The sequence below is a fragment of the Falco rusticolus genome, chromosome 7 (assembly GCF_015220075.1).
Source record: "Falco rusticolus isolate bFalRus1 chromosome 7, bFalRus1.pri, whole genome shotgun sequence".
Lineage (NCBI taxonomy): Eukaryota > Metazoa > Chordata > Aves > Falconiformes > Falconidae > Falco > Falco rusticolus.
Window position 1 is genome coordinate 2,110,850 of NC_051193.1, and position 14,992 is coordinate 2,125,841.

General features: G+C 57.1%; 1 protein-coding gene across 4 annotated transcripts in view; it reads left to right on the forward strand.

The window, feature by feature from the left end:
* ARID3B (AT-rich interaction domain 3B) overlaps positions 1-8,242 on the forward strand; it is a 36,755-nt gene extending 28,513 nt beyond the window's left edge. For 3 of the 4 annotated variants that reach the window (XM_037395722.1, XM_037395721.1, XM_037395720.1), the window contains exons 8-9: positions 2,728-2,832; positions 3,588-8,242. In XM_037395722.1, the coding sequence (XP_037251619.1) occupies positions 2,728-2,832; positions 3,588-3,742 (260 nt within the window). In that variant the 3' untranslated portion in view covers positions 3,743-8,242. The remainder of the gene's footprint in view (positions 1-2,727; positions 2,833-3,587) is intronic. The other variant, XM_037395723.1, reaches the window with a different exon arrangement.
* Positions 8,243-14,992: the final 6,750 nt, after the last annotated feature.

The window sequence follows — 14,992 nt, forward strand, 5'->3', positions numbered from 1 at the left end:
ATTGCTCCCAGTCTAGGATGTCAGACACCTCTTCACACACGGGCTCGATTATCTCTCTGGGTACCAGGCAGAGGTCGCTGTCAAGCAGCTGTTAAAATGGAGCACAGTAACTGCAAAGCTAAACTGTAGCAATATTTTGTTAGGTTTTACTTACTGCTGCTGGTTTTATTCTTGTTGATGCATAATCCAGCATCACCTGAATCCAGCCTGGATTCGGAAGAATCCTAGCTGTGTTCAGAAAGCTCTGCATCTAAGCTGATAAAACCCACTTGACCCCTACAACAAGACCCTTACTCTGGGCTTAGGACCTCCTGCGTTGATCGCGGTGAGATTGCTTCAGGACTCAAGCTCGCAGAACTTGCACTGTGGGGAATTACCGGTTTCAGTTGATGACTAGCTCGGTTGTCCTTGCAGCAGTGCTCTGTTACGTGCTGTGAGTGTGTTCCTTCCTTTATGGGAAGCACATGGGCTGGCTGAAACTGCTTTGGTTCATGTAGCTGACCCCTTCGTGTTTAATACCTGGTGTACATCAGATCCGAGAGCGTGCTTTAGCCTCGCCAAAGGCAGCCCTTCGATTCTGCTGTCAGTGAGATGGCTTTTGGAAGGGAAGCCTGTCCTGTGCCAGACGCTCAGCTTTCCCCTGTCTTGCTCTCATCTGAGCCTCCTGCCAGCGTTGTGCTGCAGGGAATGATTTTCTGTCCTTTCTTGCTCACAAACCCTTTCAATTGATCGTGTCGGTAACGGCTTTTTCTGTACGGATAGCAGACTGCAGGAGGTGGGGGAGAGATGCCCAGCTTTTAGGAATCCTTTGTCAGGTGTGATGTGGAGGCCACAAAGACCTGTGTATCTGCAGGGGCCCCTGCACAGCCCACGGCTTTTAGCAAGTCAGGTGATTTCTACCAACATCTGCTGCAACCCTACGCACAGCCTCCAGGCAAAGAACTCCTGGCAAGGCTGGGTTAGAAGGTCACATATAAGCAGCATTCATGGCCTGGGAAATGCACTCCTGAAATGCTTTGTAAAAGGGGAGTCGCCCTGTAAAGGTCACATTGTCAGAATCAATACTGTTATATAGTGGCTTCAAAAGCTGATTAAGTGCCGTGGCTCCCTTACCTGTCCCCGGGGCTGCACTTCACTGGACAGCAAAGCCTCAGAAAATTTCAGTCCCAACAGCTGCTTCCTCCAAACCTTTTGATCCATTAAAATTAAAGGGCTCAGACCCCCTATTAATTGTGCAGTTGGATGTAGGTGCAAGGCCAGGCAAGTTTGGCACCCCTTGGAAGAAAGGGAAGAGTTGTTCTCGAGGCCCTTGCTAGCAGTGCTGGTAAATGCTTTATTGAGACGCTTTGCCAGAAACGTACATGGCAGAGGGTCAGAGCAGGTTCCCCTCCGAAGCAGCAGCAGCTGGCTGCGGGGTTAAACGGCACTGGGACTTCCCATCACAGTTCCTGACAGCGATGCGTCCACCTACATTTCACCTTTACATAAAAACAAAACCAGTGAGTGAAAGGGAATACAAATTTTATCGAGTAATGTTTATCACTCTCATCTCAATTTAGTTTGGTTTTTTTTCTCTCCACCCTGAACTTCCGAAATCAAAATGCTAGGGATAATTTTAGTCTCTACCAAGAGTGACAGGCTGAGGGCTGAGCCCCAAGGACTCAGTGATACTACTCCCACCTTTGTTAGGGCACAAAAGACAGGACAGACTTGCTAATTTTCCCAATTGCAAAATAAAAATAATATTGAGCTTTGTAAAGTCTTTTGAGAGGCACTTTTGAAAAGCACTGCACGAGCTTATCATAGCTTGATAGCAATGTGTAGGTTAGATGTTGACAATGTCCTTAGTGTTCCTTACAGGGACGGTGAACTTGCTGTCCTAGCTCCTTCCAAGTCTGCTAAAGCCACGCATTTTGCATGCAGTGCCAGAGCCCGAGCAGACTGTCTGCGTAATCTCTCTCTGTTTTAATAGCCCAGTGCCCCAAAACCAACATCGGGTGGGCCGGCAACCACGGTACGGCTGTGCAAACTGTGCAGATGCAGTCCTGCGAGCCAGGGCCACGGCCACCAGTTGCTTCGGTTGGAGGTTCAGAAACATCCAGGAGAATGGGACAACCGGCTCCCCTGAGACATCAGTGCAAATTGAACCCCACGGACACTTCCAGAGCGGCCCATCAGGGCTTAGAAAGGGCTCCCCGGGCTGAGGACACTGGAAAAACACATTTCCCAGGCTGGAGGGGCAGCCAAGTGTTGTGCTGCTGGGTTGAGCCCCTGGCCCTGCGGGTGGTCCCCTCCCTCCAGTGGCCGCTGGAGCTGCTGCAGCCTGAGCCGTGCCCAGGGAGTCGCAGCAGCTCCCCGGGAAGCTGCCACCCCTCAGTGAAGGAGTAGGGGCATGTCCCTGTGCTCCCAGTCTGCTGCCAGCACGGCCACAGTCCAGCCCATTTAAATGTGCTCTTGTGTCGTGTGTGGAGGGGACGTTAACTGGGCCCTCCAGTGTGCGAGTCGGGGAGATGTGGAAGTGCCACTGGGCTCACAGCCGACCCTCGGATCACACCGAAGCGCTCAAACACCTTTGTAGACATAATAGGACTGGAAGTGAATGTTGTGAGGGATTTCCTCACCATAGAGGGGACAGGAGGAGGACTGTGTCCACCTTTGATCATCTCTGGGTAGTGCAGGGAACGGGATAGTTACTCTCTAACTCTGCATCTCTTCTTTCTTGAAAAGAAGATAAACCAGACTCGGCAGCGGCGGCGGCGGCACTGAATTTGTCACCTAACGGCATTGGGAGTATTAACATGTCTGTGGAGATTAACGGCACAACTTACGCTGGTGAGAAGGAACTGCTCCCGGGGGGGTGTGGAGAGCCAGGCTGGTGGCACGGAGCGGGGCACGGAGGGGGTGGCGTGGCGTGGCGTGCTGTGCTCCCCGGGGCTGGCCTCTGCCGAAGCGTGACACGCGCAGCCTGCCCGGCTCAGGAGGCTCAGCAGAGATGGTTTCCATTCTTTCTGGGTTTTGGTCCTGCAGTCGAGTGCCCTTTCCTTTTGGCGGTGGTTGTTAGTATTCTTAAAATCCAAGGGAAGGGACTTCTTACAGCAGTGTTAGTAGGAAGGAGTATGATCCCGCTTCTCCTGCTGAGGAGTGGCTTTACTCAGCTCTTCCTCACGCATCTCTGGGAAGCACGAACTGTTGTCCCGTGTACTCTGCTCAAGGCATTTCACTTCTGCAGGTCACACACGTGCATCCTTGGACAAAGCCCAGGTGGGAGGCCTGGCACTGCGGTGCAATGCAAGTTGCTTCTCTCCTCCAAAGGTGTTGAAGCCATTTGGGATCTTTGTCTTCTGTAAGCGCAACATCCCCGTGACAGAGGCTGCCAGAACAAGTCCTGGGGGATCCCTTCTTATATCCTGGTCACTATTGACCCTCTGATCTGTCTCTGAGCCTCCTTGTCTTGTGCTGAGCCTCTTTCTGTTGGGATGAGGTTGCTGGGGTTGGATTGAGTGTCCTTTGCTCTGCACCCTATCCTTCTCGGCCGTGCCACCCCATAGTCCCAGTAACCCTTCTTTTTACCTCTCTCTGCCTCGCAGGAGTGCTCTTTGCCCAGAAGCCGGTCGTCCATCTCATTGCAGGCTCCAGCACCCAAAGTTCCTGCAGCAGCAGCAGCAGCTCCCACTGCTCTCCCAGCCCTACCTCATCCCGGGGAACCCCCAGCGCAGAGCCCTCCACCAGCTGGTCTCTCTGATGGACGGCCGAGCCTGCTGTCTCTCACACTGGCCTCCGGCAGCTCTTCTCTCTGCTCTCGGCAGGGAGCGAGCCGGGAAGGAGTCGCACAGATTACCTCATCTCAAGGAACCTGCTTTTGTGGTTGGCCAACAGCAAGATGATGATGATGCTGAAACCTTTCCATGCCAGCAAGTTTTTCTTCATCGTCTGTTTGTCCAGCCTTTTTTCTTTATTCTCCCCTTTCTTCCTCCCTTTTGCTTTTTGTTTTCTTCCTCCTCCTCCCAGGGTTTGCTGTGTTCCTGTTGCGGGTGGGACATGGAGGGGGGGGGGCATGCCTGGCGTTTTTCAATCAGGGACCGTCTCTAGGAGCTGTGGGTTGAGAGATGGCTGAGACGTCACCAAGGCAGGTGGAAAGACCTGGAGTTGGGGCCCAGAAATGTGGTTCTCCTCGAACCAGTGGCCGCAAGGACTCTTCCCACAAAACAACCCTGTGTATTGACAATCCTAAGAGCCGGTGGGGTGCCTTGCCCCTGTCCTCCCGGGGCTTGTGCCGTGTGGCTGCAGAGCGGGCAGGCTTCCTCTCTTTCCTTCTTCAGGCTCTGTCGTGGTCCGGTGTTCATCTGTCCTCCCGTAGAACACGTGTTCTTGGCTGGTGAGCCTCCTTCCCCCACCCTGAGGTCTCGGCAAGAGGGGAAGGACTTTCTCACCGCTATGTTTGACCCATAGACACATTAAAAACCTCTCGTCAGCTGCTTCGCTCTCCTGGCTGGTGCTGGCCTCTCCCCTACGGTTGCCTTCAGGCTTTCAGCCAAGTTTTGAATGCCCTTGACCTTGTCTCTCTGCCCTTGAGGAACTCATCCCACTGGCATTTACCCTGACAGCCTGAACTTACTGTGGCTCGGTGTTTTGATCCTCTGCCCCCCTCGTCACCAAAGAGCTGTCACTTAGATTGATCTGGGCTTCCTGGGGCGACTTCCTTCTCGTCAGGTTCAGTAGCCCCTGGAAGCTCTCCCCACCTGTGCGCTGGCCACATAGAAATTAAATATTTGAAATCTGATTCAGCAGGGCTGCAGGGTGTGTGTAGGTGTCGTGGTTAATGCCACACGTGTGTTCCTTGGTTGGTCTCTGGACAAGCCTGCAGAAGCCCAGTCCCCTGCAAATTGTACATGCACAAAAAGGCAGCTGCTCTCAGCTGAGTGAGACCTTCTGCGCTCCTGGGCAGAAGCAGGGAAGAGGAAATCTGGCCCTTCCTTGCCTTTTCCCTTAAACCTGCAGTTGAAAGCAAGTGAAGGCTGGCCCTGGCTCTCCTGTGTCTGGAGCCAAGTAAGCTGACTTGGTGACTCCATCAACTCCACTCCTGCGCAGGTGGCCTCATTCTGTCCCTTCTCTCCTTCTGGCCTTTCCCACACATGCTTTCCCCAGCCTGGAGATCAGGTCCAAGCACCATCCATCCTGCCCTGGTGACGTCCTTCCCATCCTCTGGGCCCAAGTCAGGTTTTTTTGAGCAGATGAAATACCTCAGATATGTACTTGTTGTTGGGTTTTTTGTTTGTTTTGGGTTGGTTTTTTTTTTAATCTCTTCAGGAAGTATTGGCATATCTTATCGCTTGGGTTTTTTATATGTGGTTTTGCTGACATTGTGTTGATTATTTTTTTTTATTTTTAATTGTATCACCAAAGACAAAGTAAAAAAAAAAAAAAAAAAAGCTGAGCTAAAGAGCAGTGGCTTCCCCAGCCTTTAGGCCAGCAGGAGACAAGCTGAACAGCATAGTCCCAGGACATGTGCATGACACGGGAGGACAGGTACAGGTAGGGCAAGAGTGGCTGCTTACTTAGAAGATGTGTCCTTTTGTGTTGGATGTGAGGGTGTCTCCAGAGTCCCTGTTGTTTTTCTAAGCTCCAGGATCTGAGCTTGCCTTTAGCAAAGCTGCTCAGCGCAGCTGGGAGATGATGGCGCTGCTTACACTACAGACTGGCCAAGCCTCTCGCAGGACGGTGGTTTCTGGCACCTGAAAGAACAGCTTGGCCTTGTGGTGCTGCACCCAGCTGCCTCCTCTGCCGTGCTGGGACTTCGTTACCCAGGCACAGCTAATTCTGCCTACACTACAAGACTAAGCCATGTTAGGTAGCCTTTGTGAGAGGCACCAAAATAAGAAGTTATTCTAGTTTTTCACCTGTGCGCGGGTGCCTCTGTAAGAACCACCTGAGCCAGTAGATATGTTGTGACCAAATCCAGAGGTTCAGGCTACTAAAAAGCAGTTTCCTGGCGTGTGGTGGGTGAGTTGCCCGGTGTCACACCAGTACGAGGTCACCTTTTTGCTGCTCGCGCAGGCGAGCAGAGCTGTTGGGAGAACTGAGCTCCGTGCGGGTCCGGAGGCTGGAGGTGCTGTGCCTGCCTGCACCGCTGAGCCCGAGCTCAGCCTGGAAGCGTCTGTCCTGTTCCTGCCCGGTCCTTTCTGCCACGCACTGTGAGCAGCCCAGCCCAGCCCGGGCTCTGTCAGACTTCACGAGCCCGGGAGCTCCCTCGGTCCCCTGGCTAGCTGCGGCACGGGCCCTGCGCCCCCGGGGTGCCCCTGCTCCTAGGAGCTCCTTATTTATACTACTGAAAAGAGCACGGCTTTAAGAAACGGAGCCAGACACCACCACAGGAAAAGCCCCAGCAGCAGCTGGAGCATCAGGCTTAAAACCGTACCTAGGAACCAAAATGAATAATCCTTCCTTGGAACTCTCAAGCGTCAGGTTCTCCTTTTTAATCCCCCAGCGTTGCTCAGCGGTGCTGCTGCTCTGCCTTGAGAGCCGAGCGCTGGTGCCAAGGCTTGTGTAAACCGTAGGTAAGACCTCCTGGGTGCAAGCAGCTCTGCGCTCTCTAGACGTTAGTTTATACACTGTGGCTTGAGTTGTCCCGCTGCATGACGTCACGAGGACTTGGTGGGAGGACGAGGGAGAAGGGGTGGGAATGCCCGTGTCCTGAGATGGATGCTGCTCGAGATGTCCCCCCTCCAGCTGCTTTTAGCGGGAGCAGCGGCCGCCTGCGGGGCAGGGAAGCGAGCTGAGCTGCTCGTGGGTGCAGGGAGCTTGCTCGACAGATCCCACGGGCCTCCGTGGCACCTCACCCTCGCAGGCTCGGAGAGGGTTTCCCAGACTCTGGGACTCATTCAGATTGTTGGGTTTTTTCCCCTTTTTTTGTTTTCTTTTGTTCGGGTTTTGTTTATTTTATTTGGGGGTGGGTTTGGGGGCTGTTTCCTATGAGTGGGACTGGGGCACTTTTTGCTTTTCCTTGTTCTTTCTTCTCTGGTCCTGGGGAGCAGAGGTTAGTAATGGGTGGTTTTGCTTATGTATCACATGCTAACATGTGTTTCTTGCACAGAAAGGCACTGGAATCACTGAACTGCTAAACAGCTTTGACACTACTAGAGTATTAATGTTATAAGCTTTACACAACTAGACTGGAAATAGACAGGGACTAACAGATCGTTTTGTATCCACTTCAGGGAAAGAATCAAGGTCGGGATGTGTAACAGATACCTCAGTAAAAATAAGCTGCAACAATAAACTGGTCCTTGCTCAGTACACGGGGGCAAGGACCAGCCCTTCAGACTGTGAAGAGTGACCCTTTCCCCCAGCCCGGCTTTGATACTGGCAGTTGGCTTAACGAGTGTTTTGCCAAGCTCCAGGTCTCCTGCTGAGCTGCCAGGCTTTGGGGACAGGGTTATGGAACCAGCAGCAGAGACAGGGCTGGCCGAGCCGGGAGCCAGGGAAGGCTGAGCAGGGGCGGTGGATCCCCCTCCTCTCCCCGGCTCCGCTTCATTTCACTCGACTGTGTTCGATTGTATAGTACTCAGGGGTTTTGATACTGCGGGTAGGACTGTTCCTCGCGTGAAGTGCTCTGCTTTGCAGTGTGGCTAATTCTCTTTCAACTCCAGACCAGCGAAGGTTTTGCAGTGAGCAGCCAAAAAAAAACACCAAAAACCAAACCAAAAGCGCCCAGCTTGCTTCCGTGCAGCCTTGATGCTCCTGTTTCAGGGGGAGATTTGCCAGCTGGGTTTGATGCCCAGCTGGGGGGAAAAAAAAACCACAAAACAAAAACAAAACACAAAACCAAACCTGCTTGTCCTCTTCCAGCAGATCCCAGTTTATGCTGGGAAGGCACAAAGATTGTGACCTGGGAAAGGGGGAAGAGGCAAGGGGGAGGCTGCGTGCCTGCTCGGCTCCCAAAGTGAATGTGAACGTGTCACACCAAGTCCTTTTGGCCACTGCGTGTGTGTGTGTGTGCTCCAAACAGAGTCAGATCAGATGTTTTCACCAAACAGCTGCAGCAGCCTTGCTACTAGTTTTCTTACCTATTTAAAAAAAAAAATAATAAAAAATAAATAAAAAAAAAGAAATGTGATAGCCTAGGCGGTGGATAAATACCTCAACGTCTCCTTCCAACAAGTGTCTGTATATGTTGTTGTTGGGTTTTTTCTATCTTACACGTTATCTGAATGTTTATATTCCAATAAACTTCTACCTCTTCACACAGTGACCCTGCAAGCCTGTTTTGTGGCCATGCTGTTTGGCTGAAGCGCAAGTTAAAAATTTCCCAGCCCCTTCTTCATCCCGGGAAAATATTCCCAGAGGCTGGCTCAGCCTAGATCCTAGATGAGGTTTACGTCTTTGCAGGTCTTTGCTCTCCCAGTTTGTACCCTTGTGGGGAGAACTGGGCTCTAAACCCGCTGTGGCAGGCTGCGGTTTGGAGCGGTGGCTAGAAAGGAGCTGGGTACTTACGGGGTGGAGCCAAAGGGCTTCCAGGTTGGATGCTCCCTGGTGAACCCCTGCACACAGCTCTGGGGGAGAACAGGCGTGAAACAGGATGAGTTACGCTGATCTCCTCTCCCAGGCGTCCCTGGAGGGCTCAGAGCCGCAGCTGTCCCTGCCCCGTGTCCCTTACCCAGCCCCGGCCTGGCAAGGGCCAAGCTGGGGCAGGAGCTGCTCCCCCAGACCCTCCCGTCACCGCCTCCTGCACAAAAATGACATTTTGTGCTATTCACGCAGCACCTGATGTTGTTTTTCCAGTCATTGAACCAGTTCAGCCGTTGGAGAGGAACTGGTTTCCAGCCCTTTTCATACCAGTCTGTCTGATGCCTCGGTGTCTGTTTGTTTTGGCCAGTGGCCCGTCCGTGGTGGCTGGGTGCTGGGATGGGGCTCAGCACCACAACCTTCCCCATCCTCCCACCGACGCCCGCCATGCCCATGCCATGGAGTTGGAAACCTCTCCCCTCCTGCCCGCACCCTGCCTGCGCTGCCCGCTGGCCTCTCCATCGGCACCTGGCTGCAGGGGGGACCCATGGGTGGCTCTGGAACACGCATCCAACGGCGGCGGCAGTGCCGGGGCTGCGGCACACGCTGGCACGGCCTCCCAGAGCACAGATCCACTTGGGCTTCCTCGGCGGCACCAGGGCGGGATGCTGTAAGGCACCAGTCGCGCCTGTTCTGAGCATCCTGGCTGCCTCGGCTGCCTCCCTGCAGAGGACGGAACAGCAGCGCGCTGATGGGTGCAGAGAAGCCGCCTGCTCGCACAGCACCCGAGCCACAAAATTCAGCTGCCTCTTGGGGTTTCTGCTGATTTCACTCCACGCTGTGTGAGAAGAGCCGTGCCTGTGTTTTACAGCCCCCCGCCCCCCCCCCCGGTTATCGGACAAGAGTTGGCTGGCAGAGCCTCCCAGCATACCTGGGCTCCGGTCCCAGCCTATCCGGGTGGCAGGCAGGTGAAGGCAGAGCCTTTCCCCCGCGTTCCCTTCCCCTTGCCCACCGCTGCCTTTGGCCTTGCCCAGCTCCAGCTTTTCCCGGCTCAAGGACCCATCTGCCCTCACTTCACACCTTAAAAGCCAGATGCCTGAAGCAGGTAAGGTGGGTTCTGGCAAAGGGGGGGAGCAAACACCCTTGGGGCGCACGGCCGTGGTGTTTATCCACCAGCAGCCTTAATATCGGGGGTGGGAATGTGTGGGCCCCAGTGCCGGGCTGGAGGGGGGTCTCAGAGACCTGTTGTCAGGTGAAGGGGGGCTCCATGGTGGCCACCCCAACCTCAGCGCCAAGATCCAGGACAGCCCTGCAGCCCTGCCAGCCTCCAGCCCTCTTACCTGCTCGGTGCAGCAGGTTGCTGCACAGCATCGTCCCACCTGGCTGCCCCAGCACCCTGAAACAGGCACCCAAAGGGGACCCCACTCACCCTCCCCAGCCCCACAGACCAGTGCGGATCTGTACGCCTGCGGTGGCCATGCTCCAGCCCTCCCAACTCGCTTTCCCAGGGCTGGATGCCCGTGGACATTGGCAGCCGTTGTTTGGGCTGGAATATAATCCTCCAGGCAAGTTCACATCCCAGCCCCCTTCCCTCCATCCCTCCCCTAAATGCCGCCATTTGCCGCTCATCCCACCGCAGCCTGGCTTCCCTAACACATAACAAAGGGCTAAAGACGCCCAGCGCAGAGGGAAGTATCTGGGCAGGAGAGCCCAGCGCCACGCGTGGGGCAAACACGACGATTCCTCCACCCAGGCGGCTCAGGCTCTGGCGGAGCTTTGCCCAGACCCTGCTCTCCGTAATCCCTCACTGCAGGGCTGCAGGCGAAGCCGGCTCTGTGCACGGGAGGGATTTGCATTGGCGCTTGTTGCTCACCTCTGAAAAACAAGTTTCCTATGAAACTTCAGCGCTGATGTCCAGGAGTTTGGTTCCCTGGTCCTTAAACGATCCACATGCAGAGATGCCACCCTGCTCAGCTGCTGGGGAGCCCGAAACCCCGCGGGCATCCCAGCCAGGAGGGATAAAGTCCAGCTTAACCCCCCCAGGACACTGGTCCTCTGGGCACAGCTTGGGGAGGAGGTGCCCCCTCTTTGGGGGCCAGGCTTGGATACATAACAACTTGGGGAGCGCTGCCGCTTTGAATCCAGCTCAGGCATCCCCAAATCTCCCCCTTGCAGGTCTCCTGCTCCTCCCCAGGGGCACCAGGGCCTCCCCACGCATTTTGTGCGCCCCCCCCCCCAAGCAAGCGACCCGCATCACCCTGGCAGCAGGGCTAATAACTGATAATGCCGCCTTTCCCAAGCCCTTATCACCCCCGGGGTGAGGCTCCGTTTGTTTTCGCCTCGCCGGAGCGGCCTGGTGTCAGGCTGCCCACACCCACAGGTGCCGAGCACGGCCCTGACCAAGCCAACTCCCACCTTCTGGCTTTGGGATGCCCCACTCCGATCCCGGATTGCAACGATGGGGGTGGGTCACAGGCATGGCAGGGGAGGTGGGCACCCAGGCCTTGCTCTTCTCCATTGCTCCATCCCCCGCCGAGAGCCACGGCAGTGCAGCCCTGGCAAGATCTGCTGTGCTAGTAGTGCCCGTCTCTCTCCAGTGCATTTGCAGGTCTTCCTTGGTGCAGGGCTGGCCCTGCTCTGTCTCAGCATCCTCCTGGGCTGCACCGTGTGCTGGTGGCACCGCCAGCACCCCCGCCTCAGCCAGGAGCAGGCAATGGTGGAGCTGGGACCTGCTCTGCCCGCCGGGACGGTGCCGGTGCCTGTCCAGCAGGTGTATGAAGAAGTGGCAGGGGAGGTGCTGGGTGCCCAGGAAAAAGAGGGTTCCCGTGCATCATCAGCACCCTGCAGGGCCTTCCTCCGTGGCAGAGCATCCTTGCCCACTCTTCCCTTCCCTAAAAAGCCGGCGAAAGCATGGCAGCGCTGCCGCACCATCTCCAGAGCCAAACTCTGCAATGAGGAAAGCCCACCAGTGCACCCCATCCCAGGACCACCCACCCCGCTGCCTGCTGGCGCTGGCCGCAAGCAGCGTCCCCGGCTCCACTGCAACTTGTTCTACTCGCCAGCTGAGGCCACGCTCACTGTGACAATTCTCAGCATCTCCTACCTGCCCAAGGGCTGCTACGTCAAGGTGTACCTGCTGCCGCAGCTCCCGGCATCCCGGCATGTGGCCGTGCACCACAGCAGCCTCCACCCTGCCCGCCGGCAGCCGTGCCGGTTCGGCCGGTACAGCCTGGAGGAGCTGAGGAGCTTCACCCTGCACTTCACCGTCTACACCAGGTTCTGCAGCCTCAAGGACTCCTTTGTGGGAGAGGTCCTCTTTCCCTGTGCTCAGGCCACCTGGGACCCCTGGGCATCTTCTTGCTACAGCTGGGAGCTGTCAAGCACCAAAACCAAGCTCAGAAAGGTGAGGCAGCAGCAGGCTCCAGCACGGGGGTTGTCTTCATGTTTTGGCTGAGCTCTGCTTGGTCTCAGAGCCCTAAAACTCCCCAGTGAGAGGCAGAGCCTCCTCCAAGCACCACCCGGTGGGAGGCAGCAGGAGGGACTGAAGGCACTGAGACAGCAACCCCCATCCCTGTGGTGTCCTCTGCTGTGGTGCAGGTTCATCAGCTGCCCATAATTAACATCCATCAACCATAAGGAGTGGCAGCATCTCTGCCTGGGGGCTTCGCTGAAGATGGGGGTGCCCGGGTGGAAGGGGTAAATGCAGAGCTGGCACCATCCTCGCGGGGATGGTAAGCATCAAATTCACCTTCCTGGCCCTTTTTTGCCCATTCATGACCCACCCGTAGTGTAGGTGGGAGGCAAGCATCCCTGAGCTGGAGAGACTAGAGGAGGTTGGAGAAGGTTTCACGGTGTTTCCTGCTCTCTCACCTCATTCCAGTGCCTCAGCGCCCATGATGCGAGCCGCAGCGTCCTCTCCTTCCCACCCAAACCACCCACATCCCTTGGCCAGCTTTTCCTTCTCCAGCCCTGGCCAGCCGCATCAAGGTGCTGGTCCACAAGGCAGAGCACCTGGGCCAGCTCTCGCACATGCCGGGCACACCAGGTAGGGCACGGGGCATGGACCGGGGGGCAAGGCGATGCCCAGGTGGGCACAGGGAATGGCAACCCCTCCTTTTGCTTGGCAGGTAGTCTTATTTCCTCTTGAACTTCTCTTTCCTAAGCTAAATGAGTACAGGTAGGGCAGCTAGGATCTAGACATCTCCAATATGGCCCCCAAACGCTTAAAATATACATATTTATATATGTAAAAAAAATAGCACGGGGCTTTCTGTCCCACTGGCTGTTATCATCTCTGTCTCCCCCCAGCTCACGCAAAGCCTGGGACGTGGGCAGGGACATGAGCTGAGGACTCTGGAGGTCCTTGCTCCCAACCAGGGAGGGGAGGGGTAGGTGCAACCAAGATGGACAGCATCTCCCTGTCCTCTGCCCACAGCTCCGCAGAGCCCCACGGAGGACCTGTAGCCCCCCCCCCGGCACCCCAATGTGGCTGCCCATGGCGTGCAGGAATCTGGCTTGCCAACCTCCAGCCTCCCTCCCTGGTGCGTGCCCGGAGCAGGTCCCTCTCACCAAGGCTCTGTCTCCATTTCCAGGCCACTATGTCATCATCCACCTTTACCACAATGGCCACGTCATCGACACCAAGGAGACCAAGTCCATCACCGGCTACAACCCCATCTGGAACATGCCCTTCCTCTTCAGCCTCCCTGCTGGGGACATCCAGAAGCAAGAGCTATCCTTGGAGTTCACTGTCATGCAGGTGAGCAGGATGGAGGTGACCACAGCTAAGAAGGTGGCCTGGGTCACCTGTGCTCAGAAGCTCCTCCTGCAACCAAGGGTCTCAGCCCCCACTTGCGGGAGGGGCACAAGCAAGCCCCAAGGAGCTATTTCTTGCTGTCCACGGGAGGTTGCTGGGGTGGGATTGCTCTTCTTGGGGTAACGGGTGTTCCTAGCTCTGCTGGAAGGCCACCAGCCATGTCCCACACTGCTTCTGCCCCTCTCCTGCCACAGGGTCGCATCTACACCTGCAGCTCCCCACTGGGCCGCGTGCAGGTGGGCCCCTGTGCCCCCGGGGCCGGGTTGCTGCACTGGAGGGAGATGTGCAGCCGGGGGCAGCTGGAGTCAGCGCGGTGGCACCGGATCCAGCCCGATGCTCTGGGACCCCGGCCGTGCCCGCAGCCCACGGGCAGGGCTTGTCCAGGGCTCAGCTGCCCACAGGAGTGAGGGAAGGGGGGTCTCCAAGCCTGGAGAGGTGAGGTCTCAGCCCACACATCCTTGTGGGAGAACTCTGGGCTCCATCACCAGGGCTGGAGATCCTCTGGGGGGTAGCCTGTGTGAGATGGCTTCAGCCCTGGGGAGAGAAGAGGAGCCTTCCCCTGCTACGCCCACCAGCCAGCCACTCGGTGCCTGCACCTGGAGTGAGCCCCGAGCACCCAAAAGCTCGGTTGTGGTAGGAGACGGGTGGGAAGCTCACCCGAATGGGAGACCAGCCCCGTGGCCACCACGGTGGTGGAATCTACTGTCCCTTCTAACCCACCGCCACCAGCCCACCCTTTCCGCCCAGTCCCACAGCAGGGAAGACCCTCACCAGGCTGTCCCCTGTCCACACAGGCTGGGACACGCTCTGCTCCTCCACGAGAGCCACAAAGACTTGCTGACACCACCCCAACCCTCCCTGCACCAGTGCTAAAGGTGTTCATCAGCACTTTTCATTAATTGCTGGCCCAAATGAGTGGTTGATGGACAAACAAAAGGTCTGAGCACGATTGCACACGCAGAGTGGTTGAAGCTCTTTCCTATCCCGGTGCTCTTCGCGTGGCTGTGCCATGGGCCAGCAGCATCCACAGTCCCGCTTTGGGAGCAAGGCTTGTCCTCCAGAGCCTGGTGGGAGGGGATGGTCACCTGTCCCCGTGGGGACAACGGTGGCTCTCAGCCCCGCTTGGTGGAAGGAGTTTGTCTGCAGAGCCCATGGGGGGAGAAGGTTCACAGGCCACAGTGATGGAGACCGTGGTGGGAAGGCCATGGAGAGGGCTGCCATCATGAGGGTTGTCATTGCGAACACTGTCATGGTGAGGAAGGCCATGGCAAAGGCTGGGCGAGGAAGGCCACGGGGAGGAAGGCCACGGTGACAAAGGCTGTGCCAAGGAAGGCCATGGCAAGGCGGCCCACGGGGAGGAAGGCCACGAGTGGCCCGGCCGAGGCGGGGGGCGGTGCGGCGGGGGGCGGTGCGGCGGGGGGCGGTGCGGCGGGGGGCGGTGCGGCGGGGGGCGGTGCCCGGTGGCCCGGCCGAGGCGGGGGCCGGTGCGGCGGGGGGCGGTGCGGCAGGCCGGCGGTGAGGCGGCGGCCCGTGCCAGCCCCAGCCCGGCTCCCCGCGCCCCCCGGGCGGGCCCGTTCCCCGCGGCCCCGCGCGGCAGCCGTCAACTGCGGCCCCCGGGGCACCGAGCGGCGGCGGAAGCGGCCCGGGGCGGAGCCGATCCGGCCGCGCGGGGCG